The 15,657-nt window shown below is 46.3% G+C and overlaps 1 protein-coding gene and 1 non-coding gene across 2 annotated transcripts in view; both read left to right on the forward strand.

Annotated features, from left to right (window-relative positions):
• Nucleotides 1-15,657, forward strand: part of COL4A2 (collagen type IV alpha 2 chain) — a 226,109-nt gene that overhangs the window by 110,267 nt on the left and 100,185 nt on the right. Inside the window, exons 4-6 of the mRNA XM_060231861.1 lie at nucleotides 7,837-7,971; nucleotides 8,432-8,476; nucleotides 13,443-13,559. Coding sequence (XP_060087844.1) covers nucleotides 7,837-7,971; nucleotides 8,432-8,476; nucleotides 13,443-13,559 — 297 coding nt within the window. The remainder of the gene's footprint in view (nucleotides 1-7,836; nucleotides 7,972-8,431; nucleotides 8,477-13,442; nucleotides 13,560-15,657) is intronic.
• Nucleotides 13,752-13,826, forward strand: TRNAI-GAU (transfer RNA isoleucine (anticodon GAU)). The gene has a single exon. It is a non-coding gene; the product is annotated as a tRNA-Ile (tRNA).

The raw sequence follows: 15,657 nt of genomic DNA on the forward strand, positions 1-15,657 counted from the left end.
TGGGTTTTAGCAGTTTACGTTTGCTACGCAAAAGCCGCGGCACTTCCTGTAACTCCAGCACCGATGGTGTGAAATCCAACCGGACGCTGCGGAGGGAACAGGATTGTGGTTGCGAGGTTAGCTGTGTGCAAAAATGGTAGCTGTCTGATCAGCCACTTTAAATCCGAAAGGAAACAGCAGCGACATCTAGTTATACTGTGCATCTGAACAGGGCCTTTGTGTCCTTTATTAAGTTGATATCTCTGCTGCCTAATCTTAAATAGGTATACACATGGCCTGGCCCAACATGGCCAGCCCAACCTGGCCCAGCGCAACAAGGTCTCATTTCTATCAAATCTGGACCTCATAACAAATGAGTTCAACACCCTGTCATATGCTGTAGACAGGGGGTTGTGCCTCCCCACCTCCCTGCTCTGCTAAGCCAAGCCTGAAGTCTTCCGCAGCCCCAAGGAGCCTTCGTCCAAGAAGCCTGTCCTGCCAGAGGAAATTTAATTGGGTCAGAGGAAAGATTCAAATGCGGATGAGTCAAGCAGTAGGATCCAAACCAGGGAGCTTCGCCAGGGCTTTTTTTGAAGCAGGAACTCCTTTGCATATTAGGCCACACACCCCCAAGGTAGCCAATCCTCCTGGAGCTTACAGTAGGCCCTGTACTAAGAGCCCTGTGAGCTCTTGGAGGATTGGCTACATCAGGCCTAATATGCAAAGGAGTTCCTGCTACAAAAAAAAGCCTTGAGCTTAACCATGTTTGAGACATTCAGAAATACAAATTTGTTCTGGTTTTTATTTGAATTCTTTCTTTTTGAGATGCCACATCCTGACCAAAAAAACTGGTCCAAATATTTCATTTTTCCTAACCCTGAAGACCATTACTTGAAACTTTGTCATATTCTAAGTGGTTGGATTTGCCTTTACGGCATCTGTACCTTCTCTTTTACCTCAGCTAGATCAGTAGAGTGGCCACCTCTCCTCTCTAGCAGGAATCCCAGTGCTTTGTAGTTGCCTCATGCCAATTAGAAATTCATCACCTACAGTGATGAGGTTGTGGTGGGGTAAACTTTTCCAGTTGGACTTCTGCCTGACACAGAATTGATAAAGAAGAAGAAGATGATATTGGATTTATATCCCACCCTCCACTCCGAATCTCAGTCTCACAGCAACTCACAATCTCCTTTACCTTCCTCCCCCACAACAGACACCCTGTGAGGTGGGTGGGGCTGAGAGGACTCTCACAACAATTGCCCTTTCAAGGACAACTCCTACGAAAGCTATGGCTTACCCAAGGACATTCCAGCAGGTGCAAGTGGGGAATCAAACCCGGTTCTCCCAGATAAGAATCCACACACTTAACCACTACACCAAACAGGCCTAGAAGCCCTGATGGAAAGTAAGGTTCTGCCCTAAACAGAGAATGCTGCACTGTGGTTGGAAAAAGGAGACTAAGAATGTTTCATTGCTATCCTTCCAAGTCTTGGGAAGACACAAGGTGGTTTCACTGGAAGAAGAGGAGGAGGAAATCTCTCCTGACTGTGTCCACAACTGCCAGTGTAAATGGGTCCTGCTTTAACCGCGTCCAGTTGCTTTCAGTAAGGTTTCCACCACAACTAAGCAGGACCAGATCTACATGTTTTTTGAGGGGGGGGGGATTAAAAAACGGCACCCCCTTATAGGCCCATTCTACCTTATGAGACCATAGAATAGAATCCACATGCAATTTGGCACCCTTCCTCCGGTGGCGGCAGGGGCAAGCACCCCCCTCTGCCCCCCTGCCCTAGATCTGGCCCTGGAACTAAGTTTTACTGGCCTGGGACCATAACATCTGGGTACCTGCAAGAGAAGCTGCCTAACCAAAGACATAGGGCTTTTTCACACAGTCTATGTATTCCGGTATGGAAGCTGGTCAGTTACTGAACAGTAACGGGTTTCTGCTGGCATTTCAGACAGACCCAATTCAGTAACTGGCTGCTACCGGAATACTGTCACCTTTTCACACACTCCCGCGGCTGTCCCGGTAGTGAGGCGTGCCTGAGTCGTTACAAACAAAGAGCAGCTTCTTCCACTTTTCAACCCCTCCTTCCGGGTTGAAATCGCTATGGGGTGCTGTGTGAAATGTCCAGTATCTAACCCAGGAGCAGTTTTCGCGCCCTTTTTCGCCCGCCGGCGTGCACGATCTCCGGCTTTTTTTGGGGGGGAACGTCGGACTAAGATCGCTATAGCGCTATAGCGACGTATCACAACAGCATCACCATAGGGATGCCTGGGCTCCATTAAGATGCCAGATATCGCCACCGCTGAAACCTGGTAACTTATCTCAATAGAGCCTAGCCATCTCTATGGTGTTGCTGTTGTGATACGTCGCTATAGCGCTATAGCGATCTTAGCCCGACGTTCAAAAAAAAAAAAAAAAAAGCTGGAGATCGCGAGCCGGCAGGCAAAAACGGCTGGCGCTGGTGGAAGCGAGATAAGAGCGGAACAGTGTGAAATGGCTCGCTTCAATCACGGAACCCTACCGGAAAAAAAAACATGTGTCTGAAAACTCCCATCCCTGTCTCGGATTACTGCAAGCGGCACAATACCGACTCCCTTCCGGTTTCCACTGGTAAGTGTGAAAAGGGCCATAAACAATGTTCTCTTCGACAGAAACTGACAATCTATGGCTGGTGTTCGCCCATCATGTTCGGTCAAGTTTGTAACCTTCCGTTGATCCAATGGGTGTGTTCACACACCCGAAATAATAACATGCTTTGTAACTGGATTTTTAGAGTGTAAGAACAGTAAAATCCACTTGCAAACAGTCGCCATTTGAAAGCACCCCATGAGCCTCCCTCTACTGGAACAATGTATTTGGTGGCGCTGCAATGTAATAGGTAGTGGGAAAAAGAAAGTCTCTTTTCCCATGCACCATTTTCCCATTGAGTCATCCCGTCCCCCCCCCACTGCTTTTATCCCTCCTGGGGAAACTGTGTGTCCCTTGTAGTTTCCCATCCAGTGTGAACTGATATATAGAAAAGTCAACAATGAAAACCAAAGTTTCCCCCCAACTTTCGTCTTTGCTGTGGATTTTCTTCGGGTACTATAATATAGTGGGTTCTATGCATTGATGAGACAAGGTAACAATGATAAACAGTTCTTTATTAGGCACAGCATAGTGGATGGCTGCCTAACAAGACTGGAGAACCAGCCAATGGGCCACAACTATATACAACTCTGGGTTCCCATGCAAGCACGTTATTGGATCATTCAAACTGGCAGGGGCCCTGTGATTGGTGCAGGGCAGCAGGTATTTGGATCCTACTACCCATTGTTCCCAGTTTCCCAAGCTCTGTTCGTATGGCTCCAATGAGCCAGGCAGGAACACCCATTTCAGTTCACCTACATACATTAGTCCACATACATAACAGGTACAAAAAATCCAGAAATCTCAAGAAGGCAGCTCCACAAATAATATTTCTTAAAATGTTGTGTATTGCACAAGCACAAGCCGGAATTAAGATTGCCGGGGAAAACATCAACAACCTCAGATATTCAGATGACACTACTCTAATGGCAGAAAGTGAGGAGGACCTAAAGAACCTCTTGTTGAAGGTGAAAGAGGAGAGCACAAAAGTAGACTTGAAACTCAACATCAAAAAAACTAAGATCACGGCATCTGGCCCCATCACACCTTGGCAAATAGAAGGGGAAGACATGGAAGTAGTGACAGACTTCACATTTCTGGGATCGAAGATCACTGCAGATGGTGACTGTAGCCATGAAATTGAAAGACGTTTGCTCCTTGGGAGGACAGCTATGGCGAACCTGGGCAGTATAATAAAAAGTAGGGACATCACCCTGCCTACAAAAGTCCATATAGTCAAAGCGATGGTATTCCCAGTAGTAATGTATGGCTGTGAGAGTTGGACCATAAGGAAGGCCGAGTGCAGAAGAATAGATGCTTTTGAGCTGTGGTGCTGGAGTAAAATTTTTAGTCCCTTGGACTGCAAGGAGATCAAGTTAGTCAGTCCTAAGGGAAATCAACTCAGACTGTTCCCTGGAAGGTCAGATGCTGAAACTGAAGCTCAAATACTTTGGCTACCAAATGAGAAGGGAGCACTCACTGGAGAAGACCCTGATGCTGGAAAAGGGAGGCAAAAGAAGAAGGGGATGGCAAAAGATGAGATGGCTGGACAGTGTTACTGATGTAACAAACAGGAATTTGAGCAGACTTTGGAGGATGGTGGAAGACAGGAGGGCCTGGCGTGACTTTGTCCATGGTGTCGCAAAGAGTTAGACTCAACTGTGCGACTGAACAACAAAAAAATTGTTTAATTATTGTGAAGAAATTTGATAATAAATCCTTTGAGTATTTCAGGGCCTGTGTTTAAACGGCTTCCACAAGATCAAACAGTTTGAGGAAACATCTGACAAATTGGATTGAGCCATGGGGAAAAAAGGGAACCCACTCAAGTTGTTTAGTTTACTACCCACAAACAAGGATGTGGCTTGCAATGTGGTGAAGATTTCTTAGACACTTTAACGAAGATCTCATGCTAATTTTGTCATTATTTGTCATTTAAATAGCCATTTCAGAGCTGAATCACTTGTCTGGAATCCTTTCATTTCCCGGGAGTAAATGTCAAATGTCTGAGCAGCACAGTTTAATTGAGCAGTAAATCAAATGCCCATTAGACTAAACTATGAGAAATGGTGTTTTCTTTCCTTGGCAGTTATGACCTCCTGTGCTTTTTTAGTGTTTGCATGAAACCACCAGCTGAGAACAGGGGTGCAAATAGTATCGAGCCATCTTCATTTGATCCAGATGAGACGGGTGGCTTCCCTAAGCGGGTATCTGCAATCAGTGATGGACTTAGGGTTGCCAATCCCCAGTTAAGAGAACCGTCGGTGCTTTTTTGAGTAATTCAGAAACACGGTGTTTGCAACATATAGAGCACTAGTTCCAGGTTATTTAATCATCCGCAGACCATGGCAAACCTGGACGCTAAAGAGAATTGTTGCCTTATGAAATTGACTTAAATTATAATGAATTGAGCTGTGGTTCCAGAAAAATTATTTGTCAGACAAAGAATCGCCTTTGAAACAGACCTACTTTTACCAGAAGCGTGTCACAATTGATTATTCTGGAAAGAGACTCTGGCACGTATGTACACATTTGTGTGAAGATAATTATTGTTGTGTCAGTGGACCTTGTATTGAGTCAATTGCACTTCAATATTTATTCAGAGAAGAGCCACCCACATCAGCCAATCCCCAGTAGTAGGTCAGCCATTTTGCCAGCTGTCCATGATTATGGAGCAGCCACCTCAGGGACATGCGCCTGCCCCCCTCACTTTCAGCCTTCAGGAGGCAGTTGAAGATAGTTTATTTAGGACTGCGGTCGATTAATTTTAGTCTTATTTATTGGCAGACCTAGTTGGGATTTTGAATCATCGTCTTTTATGTGCTTTTAGAATCTGTTTTATGTACACCATAAGCACCCTTGAGTTCTGCGAGGTAGAAATGAGGCTAATAAATTTCTTTAACAAGTTAAAAATAAATATTGTGTTTCCGAAAGCAAGTACTTGGGTAGGGAACTGACCCTGGGTGGGTTTCCCAACTGAATCTGTGCTCTACCCCCTTTCTAATACAATTCCTATTTCTGGGGTGGGTCCCATTTCCCACCGGTATCCACAGAGATGACAAACTCAAGGGGAAAATCCGCACTCCCAAGATTCAGAGATCCTGAGGAGAAGCATGGCTGTATGTTAGAAAAATGAAATAAAAGGTCACAGAACCTCCTGATGTTTTAATATGATGCCATAACTGTCCTGTGTTTAATTTTCTTTACAAATTTTGTATCACGGATATTATTGTTTTTTACTGAGAGAGGGGAAATGTGAATTATAAGTGCAAGCTGGTCTTTCGCTCTGTGCAGGAAGCAGGAGACTTATTTTTCTCAGCAGAGCTCCTCAGTTAGCTCCTTGTAGTGGTAGCTGGAGATCTCCTGGGATTACAACTGATCCCCAGGCAGCAAAGATCAGTTCACCTGGGGGAAGTCCCTCCCCAAACCCTTCCTCCTCAGGTTCACCCACAAATGCCCAGGTATTTCCCAACCTGGAGCTGACAACCCTAGGTTGGTGAGAGAAACAAGACCTGCGTGCTTTTCAGGAGGGCAACTGTGGAACTGTGCTGGTCCTGGCCATGGAGGGGAAATGTCCTTGCCTAGATGACTGGCAGCTATTGAAAGAGACTAGCCTACTGTCTGCTTTCCTCTCGTGACCTACTTACCTACTAACACAGTCCCAGAATTAGAACTGCAAGGAATCCCCTCTCTGTGGTTTCCACCTCTGTGTGCCACATTGTGAACAATTACTGCCATCTACTGGCCATTTCCAAAGATTTAAAAACTAGACAAATCCAAAGTAGGAATGGGATCTAATGATATAAATAAAGAAGACAGTAGGCTAGTCTCTTTCAATAGCTGCCAGTTTGGCTGTGTGTTATCTCTGTACCCAGACGGATGGTACAATTGGTGACAGTCGGTCTCCTTGGGAATAATGGGGGGCAGGCCACACACAATCACTATGATGTTTCTATTAATGGTTAAGAAAGGCTGTGTTACTGCTCCAGAAGACCCCCTGCTACTGCAAATCAGGTCCCTGTTAGAAATTTTACCTCACGAGTATGTGTCAGGCTTTTTACTGCAGGCTTCAGTGGAGTTCGACATAAAAAGACAGTGAAGGGTTACTATTCACTCAGCCAGATAATTACACTTTCAATGCTTGTCTCTGGGAACAGTTCATAATTTCTTCATGCTAAAAGCTGTACTTGCTGCTTTTTAATGTTACATTTTGGAGCTCAGTTAGATTAGGAACTCTGGAAATTAGAAACTAGTGTGAGGAAATATTAACTTGCTCACATATATATAAAAGTTAACATCCATACACATGGATACACATTAATGAAGAGATCTGATCATGGATATCAACTCAGAGAGAGAGAGATTAGGAAATGATGTGAGGAAATGTTAAGTTCCCCTTCCCTAACACCTGGACCAATCCAGATGGTCTCATAGAGAGTTCCAGAAATCACTCTCTAATGCCATGTTTAGTTTGGCCTTTGCTCTGTCATGGATAGATCAGTCAGCAGTACAGTAAGAAAGCAGCGAGCAGAACTTGCTTGCAAATAACATTTGCTTGTATAGGCAAAAAATCTCCCTTGGTCTGTTGCTTCCTTACATAGATTCAAAAAGATTATCTCCAAGCTGCTGATCCACCATCCCCAATAAAAAAGGGCAGCTGGGCGGTGGGGGTGGTCGCATTGTTTGAAATGGCCAGAGCACTTCAGAGATCGCTCATTGATGGAATGGCATTCATTGTATTAAATCTCCATCTCTGTATCGCTTTACTCGAAATTGGGCCAAGAACAAATAGCACTTGGTTTAGAATGGTAATGTGAAAGGAGGCACTGTGCACAGAAAGCCCTCTTAGCTCAGTTCTGTTCAATGGCAATACATTTGCTTGTGCTCATTGGAAAGCTTCCCTGTCAGTTACATCACTCTTGTCCCCTTCCTTTGACCTCTGTAAACTCCAAGCAAGGCAACCAGAATAACAAAGATCTGAATATTATCAAATATTGCCATTTTGTTTGCTTTTGTCACATATAAGAAATTAACATGGAAGAGTTTTTTTTTAAATTATATATTAAATGAATGCATATCCTTTGATGTTGCTGCTCATTATTAATCAAAGAAACGGGATTGCTGAATTCAAAATAACTTTTTCTTTTTCACAAGGAAAGAGGCAGATTTCTTCATTGTGTGCTTCATGCATGACTGAAGGGTTGCTCTGTTGTGATTCTCAGGGCCAACCGGGACCAATTGGGCAGCAGGGGCTCCCCGGGCCCCACGGAGTAGAAGGCATCCCGGGACTGCCAGGGCACAAGGGTGACAAAGGAGAAAGAGGCCGACCAGGAATATCTGGACCAACAGGAGAAGTGGTAATGTCTGAGGGACTGGTTCTTTCCTTATATCCCTATGCACCAACTATGGTCTTTGGGCAGCCATCTGTTGATTGTCCCACCACTTACAATGGCCTGTCTGGCATTGACCAGAGCTGGGCCTTTTCCTTCATGACTGTGGAGTGGGTTCCCTGAAGAGGTGAGGGGGAGCCCTCCTTGAAAATCTTTCAGGGGGTGCTACACATTCTGCCTGTTTGCCAGGGCTTTTTTGAGGGGGTTTGAATGGCAAGCATCTCTTAAGGGAGGAGGAAGAGATCTGGGATTTGTTATTCTGGAAATGTTTTAGCTATTAGAGTCAGTCACCATGAACTATAAGGAAATGTGGGGTATATTTTAGTTAATGAAATGAGAAGACAACACCCCAAAGACCAACCTCATTGTGTAAAACAAACTGAAAGAATGATTATTTTCTTCAGTATTATTATTTTTTTAATCCCAGGGACAAAGAGGGATCACTGGATTTCCCGGCGCAGACGGCATTCCTGTAAGTTGCTGTTCACTTCATTCTGGTAACTGGGAAGCCCAAATTTATGGAGACAAAAGCAAAGTTATACCCTTCAAAGCCCACTGACTTCAGTGGAGTTAGAAGAGTGCGACCGTGTTCAGGGTGTCACTGTAAATCTCTTTGTGCCTGTTGGGTTTGGTCACACCAACTTCTGTAGGGAATGAGAGGGGTCTTGGATCCCATAGACAGTAAAACTGTACACTTGTGGAGGGAGTCTCTGAACGAGTGATGAAGGTGTACGAACCTTTCTCAATCACTAAATTGCACAGTCACCATGAGCAATTCATGGGAAACATTATTGCTTCATTCAGCAATGCCTGGTCTAATTTTTATGTTCCTATATTGAGGTATGAAGTAATAATCAAGGAACATTTTTTTTTTAATTTCTAGACTGTTTCACAGAAATCCCCAAGCAGATTTCCCAGATGTAGCCCCTTCTTGCAGTGCCCTTTGACCCCAGGCCTTTGTCTACCACCCACAGGCAGAAATCCGAATATGTTCCAAATGTCTATTTTCAGATTCCTGTCTCTCCCGCCTACGCTTTTCTCTGTATGCTGCTTCACAGAGCCAATACCAGAAACCCTTAACCTATCTTTCTGGCTCCATAGTCAGTTACACAAATTGCCTCAACTTTAGTGGAATTTTCAGCACATGGATGGTTATTTGACTATATAAGGTCATACAGTAATACAACATTGTATACTTCCAATTAACATATTTCTGACACAGAAAACATGGGAATATCATGAAAACTGCACGAAGTATCATGTGCAACAATCACACACAAATACTGTCTTCACATGATGCATATATGCTTAGCAGGGCTGGCTTCAGGGCATTAGTGGCCCAAGACGAGGCCCCACTCCACTGCCCCACGGCCCGTACTCTTCCTTCTTCCACCCTTGCCCCCAGTGAGTGTGAGCACCACAGTGGTGGCGCAGCTCCTGCACTTCAGAGCGCACGCGCCACCCAGCTGCCATCGCTCAGCCTCCCCTGTGTTTCCAGAAGCTTCCGGAAGCACTGTTCCAGGAAGCTGAGCGATGGCAGCCAGGCAGTGCACTCGCTTTACAGTGGAGGAGCCAGACTCACCTATTTCCCTCGCCAAGGAGTTGAGGCTGGGTGGGAGGGTCCTACTGAGAACCGCCCCAGGGCCATGTCCTATGCAGCCGCCAAGGATTGCCTAACGCAGGGGTGGCCAACGCTAGCTCTCCAGATGTTTTTTTCCAACAGCTCCTATCAGCCCCAGCCAGCATGGCCAATGGCTGGGGCTGATGGGAGTTGTAGGCAAAAAAATATCTGGACAGCTACCGTTGGCCACCCCTGGCCTAACGGAAGGGCCAGCTCTGATGCTTAGATGCTGTGACCAGTCACCACTTTCAAGTACAAGCAGTAAAATAGGTACACATGCAGTAATCACATTGACAAGCTAAGTGCAGTTTTCTCGTGCTTTCCCGCAAAAAATTTCTTCTGTTGTATGTATAGATCCTTCTGGGGGATAGATGCATAGGGAGGACCTGAACACAAGACCGGCAACCCCAGTTTCATTCCTTGCTTCACTGAAGCCTCAGACTGATGACACAAAGATCACTTTTGTATTATTCCATCAATAAAATACAAAGTATAGCCTTGTTCAGGGCTTTTTTTGTAGGAAAAGCCCAACAGGAACTTATTTGCATAATAGACCACACTCCCTGACATCACCATAGTTTCTTACAGGGCTTTTTTTGTAGAAAAAGCCCAGCAGGAACTTGTTTGCGTATTAGGACACACACCCCGGACACCAAGCCAGCTGGAACTGTGTTCCTGTGCGTTCCTGTTCAAAAAAAGCCCTGGCCTTTTGAAGCATCAGCTGGCCTTGGGGCCATGCAAGGAAGGGAGAGAGTTTAACCCCTTTGACCTCCTCTTGGTTGTACTGTTTAAAACTAGGCAATGGAAGCTGAAGGCTTAAAGTCCCTGCAGGGGTCTGAGGCTGCACCAGCCTGCAATTTGCATTTTGCAAGGGCTTTTTTTGTAGCAGGAACTCCTTTGCATGATAGGCCACACACCCCGATGTAGCCAAGACCTTACAATAGGCCCTATAATAACAGGGGTGTGTGGCCTAGTATGCAAAGGATTTCCTTCTACAAAAAAAGCCCTGCATTTTACAAATGACACTAGATCCATCTCTTTGAGCCCCCGTTAAACCTTACGTGTCGTGAACAGGTTGGGCAGCAACGTTTCTCTGCCCGTGTGGTCCTCTTTGGTAAGCTTTTATCTAAAAGTTCACTTTCAGGAGGCATAGATACAAATATAGAGAAAGAACTTCCATGACACCTGCTGGCGTAACTGAAAAAGACTGGAGTTGAGTGTGGGAGGTTTCCACTCTTTCAAGGTGAGTGCCAGTAGACAAATAGAGTGCCCTGGATATAGCATGGCTATCTATGGCTGTGTGGCTTTGAAAAGATAACAGTCCAAGAATAGCATTTACCTTGCCCATTTTTTACCCTTCTTAACATTCCAGTAAATCAGGAAAGCTACTGAGAGATACAGAAAACTAAACTCAATAAGAGAGCAGGGTCAGTGCGTGGGAGTAGGCCAGGTAGGTGGCCACCTAGGGTGTCACCTGGCCTTCTGGGGTACCACTGGATGCCCCATCTCCCTGCCACGCTACTCTCAGCTTCCTGGGTCTGCACATACCTAGGAAGGCAAGAGCGGCCGGGCAGTACGTTGGCATGTTCAAGGAAAGGCGAGCTCAAAGGAAAAGCAGCATGCCCCGCCCAGCCACTCTCACCTTGAAGGCAAAAGAGGCTGGGTGGGGCATCAGCATGTGCACTCCTCCAAGCCTGTCTTCCCCTGCAAGGGAAGGCAGATTTGGAGGAGAGCACGCCCCACCCCACCGGTCTTGGCTTCAAAGCCCAGAGTGGCGGGGCAAGCAGTGGCCTGTGTGCTCTGCCCCACCCTTGCCCTCCTGGGTCTGCCCAGGGTGGGGGCGAGGGCATGGACTAGGGTGCCAGGAACTCTGGCATCGGCCCTGTAAGAGGGCCAACTTTTCTCTCCCTCCAGTTACTTAGAAGGGCATAAGTTGCGCATATGCATCATGGGTGCCAGAAACAGCCCAGGCAACAGGAGATGTGGGCACACTTGGACAGCACAGCAGCACATCAGTGGTGTATGGCAGTGCCATGACATAGCAAAGTGTACCATGTGTGTGCCCAATCATGGCTGGGCCCCTCCCATCATATTTTGCTGTATTCCACACATAACAGTGTTGCTGGGGTTTCCCAGCTCAAACTGAAACCAAGTGGGAAGTGTTTGCCTGGTATTTCCATCTTTTTTTTTGTAACAGGAACGCCTTTGCATATTAGGCCACACACCCCGATGTAGCCAGTCCTCCCGGAGCTTACAGGGCTCTTAGTACAGGGCCTACTGTAAGCTCTTGGAGGATTAGGGTTTGTAGAATCTTTCGGGATCAAGTGCCGTGTTCTACTGGAGAAAGTTTTCCTTCCAGACGTTTCGTTCTCAGCTGCGGAGAACATCCTCAGTGGCGTTGCGCCTGCTCCGGCTGCAACGCCACTGAGGATGTTCTCCGCAGCTGAGAACGAAACGTCTGGAAGGAAAACTTTCTCCAGTAGAACACGGCACTTGATCCCGAAAGATTCTACAAACCCTAATGATGTTACCAGCCGTGAAAACCTGAAATCTTGGAGGATTGGCTACATCAGGGATGTATGGCCTAATATGCAAAGGAGTTCCTGCTACAAAGAAAGCCCTGTCCATCTCTGTGTTCATTCCTCCACCATGCATCCAAATCCTGCTATGAACTTCAAAGCTGTCTCTCTTTGGAGCTTGCCAAGACAGTAGGGAATGCAAAACGGTACTTCCTCATAAGGATTTTCATGTCTTATGGGGGAGTGGGTGAGCCACAAAGCAGGGGAAAGCTCAGGTTTCAAAGTTTTATTAAGTTTCCAGTAGATACAAAAGGGGAAAAGGGAAAGTGGGTATAAAAAGAAACAGTATATAGATAAACAGAAAAGAAGTACATTCTGCATTTCAATGTATCATTCACAATAGAAAGGCCATAACATATTTCCATACTTTCAAAATAGAGTTTAAATAGTCATTATTATATGAATGTTGTAGGTTCACGCTTAAACTTATTTAGATTGGCTCATATTCTCAATACATATACTAGTAGACAGACTAGAAGCGGGAAAGTTCATGAAACATCACCATTTGGCTTGACCACCCCGTGGGCCTCTGGAGGCAGGCCTGTCTTCTCCCCATAGGATAAGTGCTTCTTTCAGGGGGGTCACGCACTTAAAAAAAATATTATTCTAAGGTATTCTCTGTCTCCATGGACAACCGTTAATTTTACGACTCCTGCACTCTGTCATTTTGCAAGGGGTGTATAAATCAACGCTGACATGCCAGAAATAAGGCCCAATTCCAGACAAGTCAGAAGGTCTCGGCGGTGTGGTCTGCACATTTTGCAGCATGCAGTTTATGTTAGATCCTCCACAGCTGTTGTGCACAGCGTGTCAGCGCATCTGTGCAGCGCCTGCTGGGGCTATAAATCCCCGTAGTGTGCTACCAGTGCATCCCCGGGCAAGGTGACCTGGTTTAAGGAAGGGCATGTTCAGTGCCCCATGAGTAACTTTTCCTTCCTTGTTTGGAGTCCCATTTCAACGGGTCGCCTTAGTTCTTTGAATAAAAGAAAAGGAATAGATTGTAGCTGGAATTCTCCTCCTCCTTCTCCACCACTCTTCCCAGTCCATTGCTAGCGAGTCTATGATTCCCTTGGTGCTGGCGCTTTTCACAAAGGCATCTTGGTTTACAGAGATACTGCTTTTGTACTGCATTTTCCCAGGGAACTGGTGAGAATTCGGGAGCTGCCTGGAAGCTGGGAAGAAGGAAACAGAAACAGATGGTCCGATGAACATCCTGTTTGTTTGTTCTGTCTCTGCAGGGGCATCCGGGTCAAGGAGGATCTCGGGGGAAACCTGGCCACGATGGCTGCAACGGGACCAGGGGAGATCCTGGGCAGCAGGGAAGCTCGGGGACCGCGGGCTTGCCTGGTTTCTTTGTAAGTGGCTCGCAGCGACTAGATACATTCCACACAACCATAATGAATGCTGTCCAAGCATAAGGGTTGCCAATCCCCAGGTGGGGGCAGGAGATCCCCCAGTTTGGAGGCCTTCTCCCTGCTTCAGGGTCATCAGAAAGCGTGGGAGGGGAGGGAAATGTCTGCTGGGCACTCCATTTTCCCCTAATTAGAGGAGGGATGGTGGCTCAGTGGTAGAGCATCTGCTTGATAAGCAGAAGGTCCCAGGTTCGATCCCCGGCATCTCCAACTAAAAAGGGTCCAGGCGAATAGGCGTGAAAAACCTCAGCTTGAGACCCTGGAGAGCCACTGCCAGTCTGAGTAGGCAATAATACTGACTTTGATGGACCAATCAGAAGTCAGTATAAGGCAGCATCATATGTTCATATGGAGACTGATTCCCGTAGGGTATAATGGAGAATTGATCTGTGGGTATCTGGGGCTCAGGGGGGGGGGGGCGTTATGTAGAGGCACCAAATTTGCAGCATAGCATTCAGAGCCTCTCCCCAAAGTCCCCTCCAAGTTTCAAAAGGATTGGACCAGGGGCTCCAATTCTATGAGCCCCAAAAGAAGGTGCCCTATCCTTCATTATTTCCAGTGGAGGTAAGGCATTTAAAAGATGTGCGGTTCCTTTAAATGTGATGGCCAGAACTCCCTTTGGAGTTTAATTATGCTTGTCACAACCTTGGTCCTGGCTCCTCCCCCAAAGTCTCCTGGCTCCGCCCCCAAAGTCCCCAGTTATTTCTTGAATTGGACCTGGCAACCCTACCAAACATTTACAAAATACTCAGCTCCGTCCTGTTGAACCAGGATCAGATTCTCAGATCCTCATATCGCAGAAAAGCAAGCATTTCTGTGGTATGAGCAATTAAAATCCTGAGCCTCAAGAGTAGGCCCAGGGAAGAATGAATTGTGTGCTGTTGTGATTATTAGCAGTACACCCCCATGAAGATAAGAGAAGCCATGTTCGATCAGGCCAGTGGCCCGTCCAGTCCAACACACAGTGGCCAAAAAAAGCAGGTGCCATCAGGAGGTCCACCAGTGGGGCCAGGACACTAGAAGCCCTCCTGCTGTTGCCCCCCCTCCCAGCACCAAGAATACAGAGCATCACTGCTCCAGACAGAGTTCCATCTATACCTTGTGGCTAATAGCCACTGATGGACCTCTGTTCCATATGCTCCCTCTTGAAGCTGTCTATGCTTATAGCTGCCACCACCACCTCCTGTGGTGCACTGAGTTGCTGAATGTTGTTCTTACTCACTGACTGCATATACACAGGGAGGGGCTTGGCTCAGTGGCAGAGCATCTGCTTAGCAAGAGGAAGGTCCCAGGTTCAATCCCCGGCATCTCCAGTTAAAAGCTTGGCCAACCTTGGTCTATACAGAGTGTGTCTATTAATATGAATTAAATCCACATGCATTTGTTATTGGCTGTGATCACACACACTAAATTATTTATTTATTTATTTCCGTCGATTTATAGGCCGCCCTTTCCCATAGTAGGCTCAGGGCGGCTTCCAACACAATAAAACAATCAAACCATTAAAATTTAAAACAATTAAAACAGTTTAAAATTAAGACAATTAAGCCACAGCTCACATTAGGTGGGGCAGCAAAGATGATATTAACAGATTGATTAGGCTTACTTATCCCAACCTAGGTGTTCAAATCCCGGCTATATTGGGTTTCAAGGAATCAGTGCAGTGCAATCAGTGCCGGGGGGGGGGGGGGGTGGAGTTTAAATGACAGGACGCCCGTCTGCCTCAGCCATAGGCCCGATGGAACAGCTCCATCTTACAGGCCCTCCGGAATGGTAACAAATCCTGGAGGGCCCGAACCTCCACCGGGAAATAATGCACTTTCCAACTGGATTTTACTGTGTGGACTGGCAAAATCCATTTGGAAAGTGCACTGAAAGTGGATTGAAAGTGCATTATTTAGTGTGTGTGATTGCAGCCATTGTAATAATTCACCTCCATCAGTTTGGGATGCCTGCTGTTTATCACTGTTGTTACACTTGACCCATCTCATAGATCAGCTAGCTGAAAAGTAGACTGTCTCTGTCGAGTCCTCAAGGTGAA

Source organism: Heteronotia binoei, chromosome 1 (genome assembly GCF_032191835.1).
Source record: "Heteronotia binoei isolate CCM8104 ecotype False Entrance Well chromosome 1, APGP_CSIRO_Hbin_v1, whole genome shotgun sequence".
Lineage (NCBI taxonomy): Eukaryota > Metazoa > Chordata > Lepidosauria > Squamata > Gekkonidae > Heteronotia > Heteronotia binoei.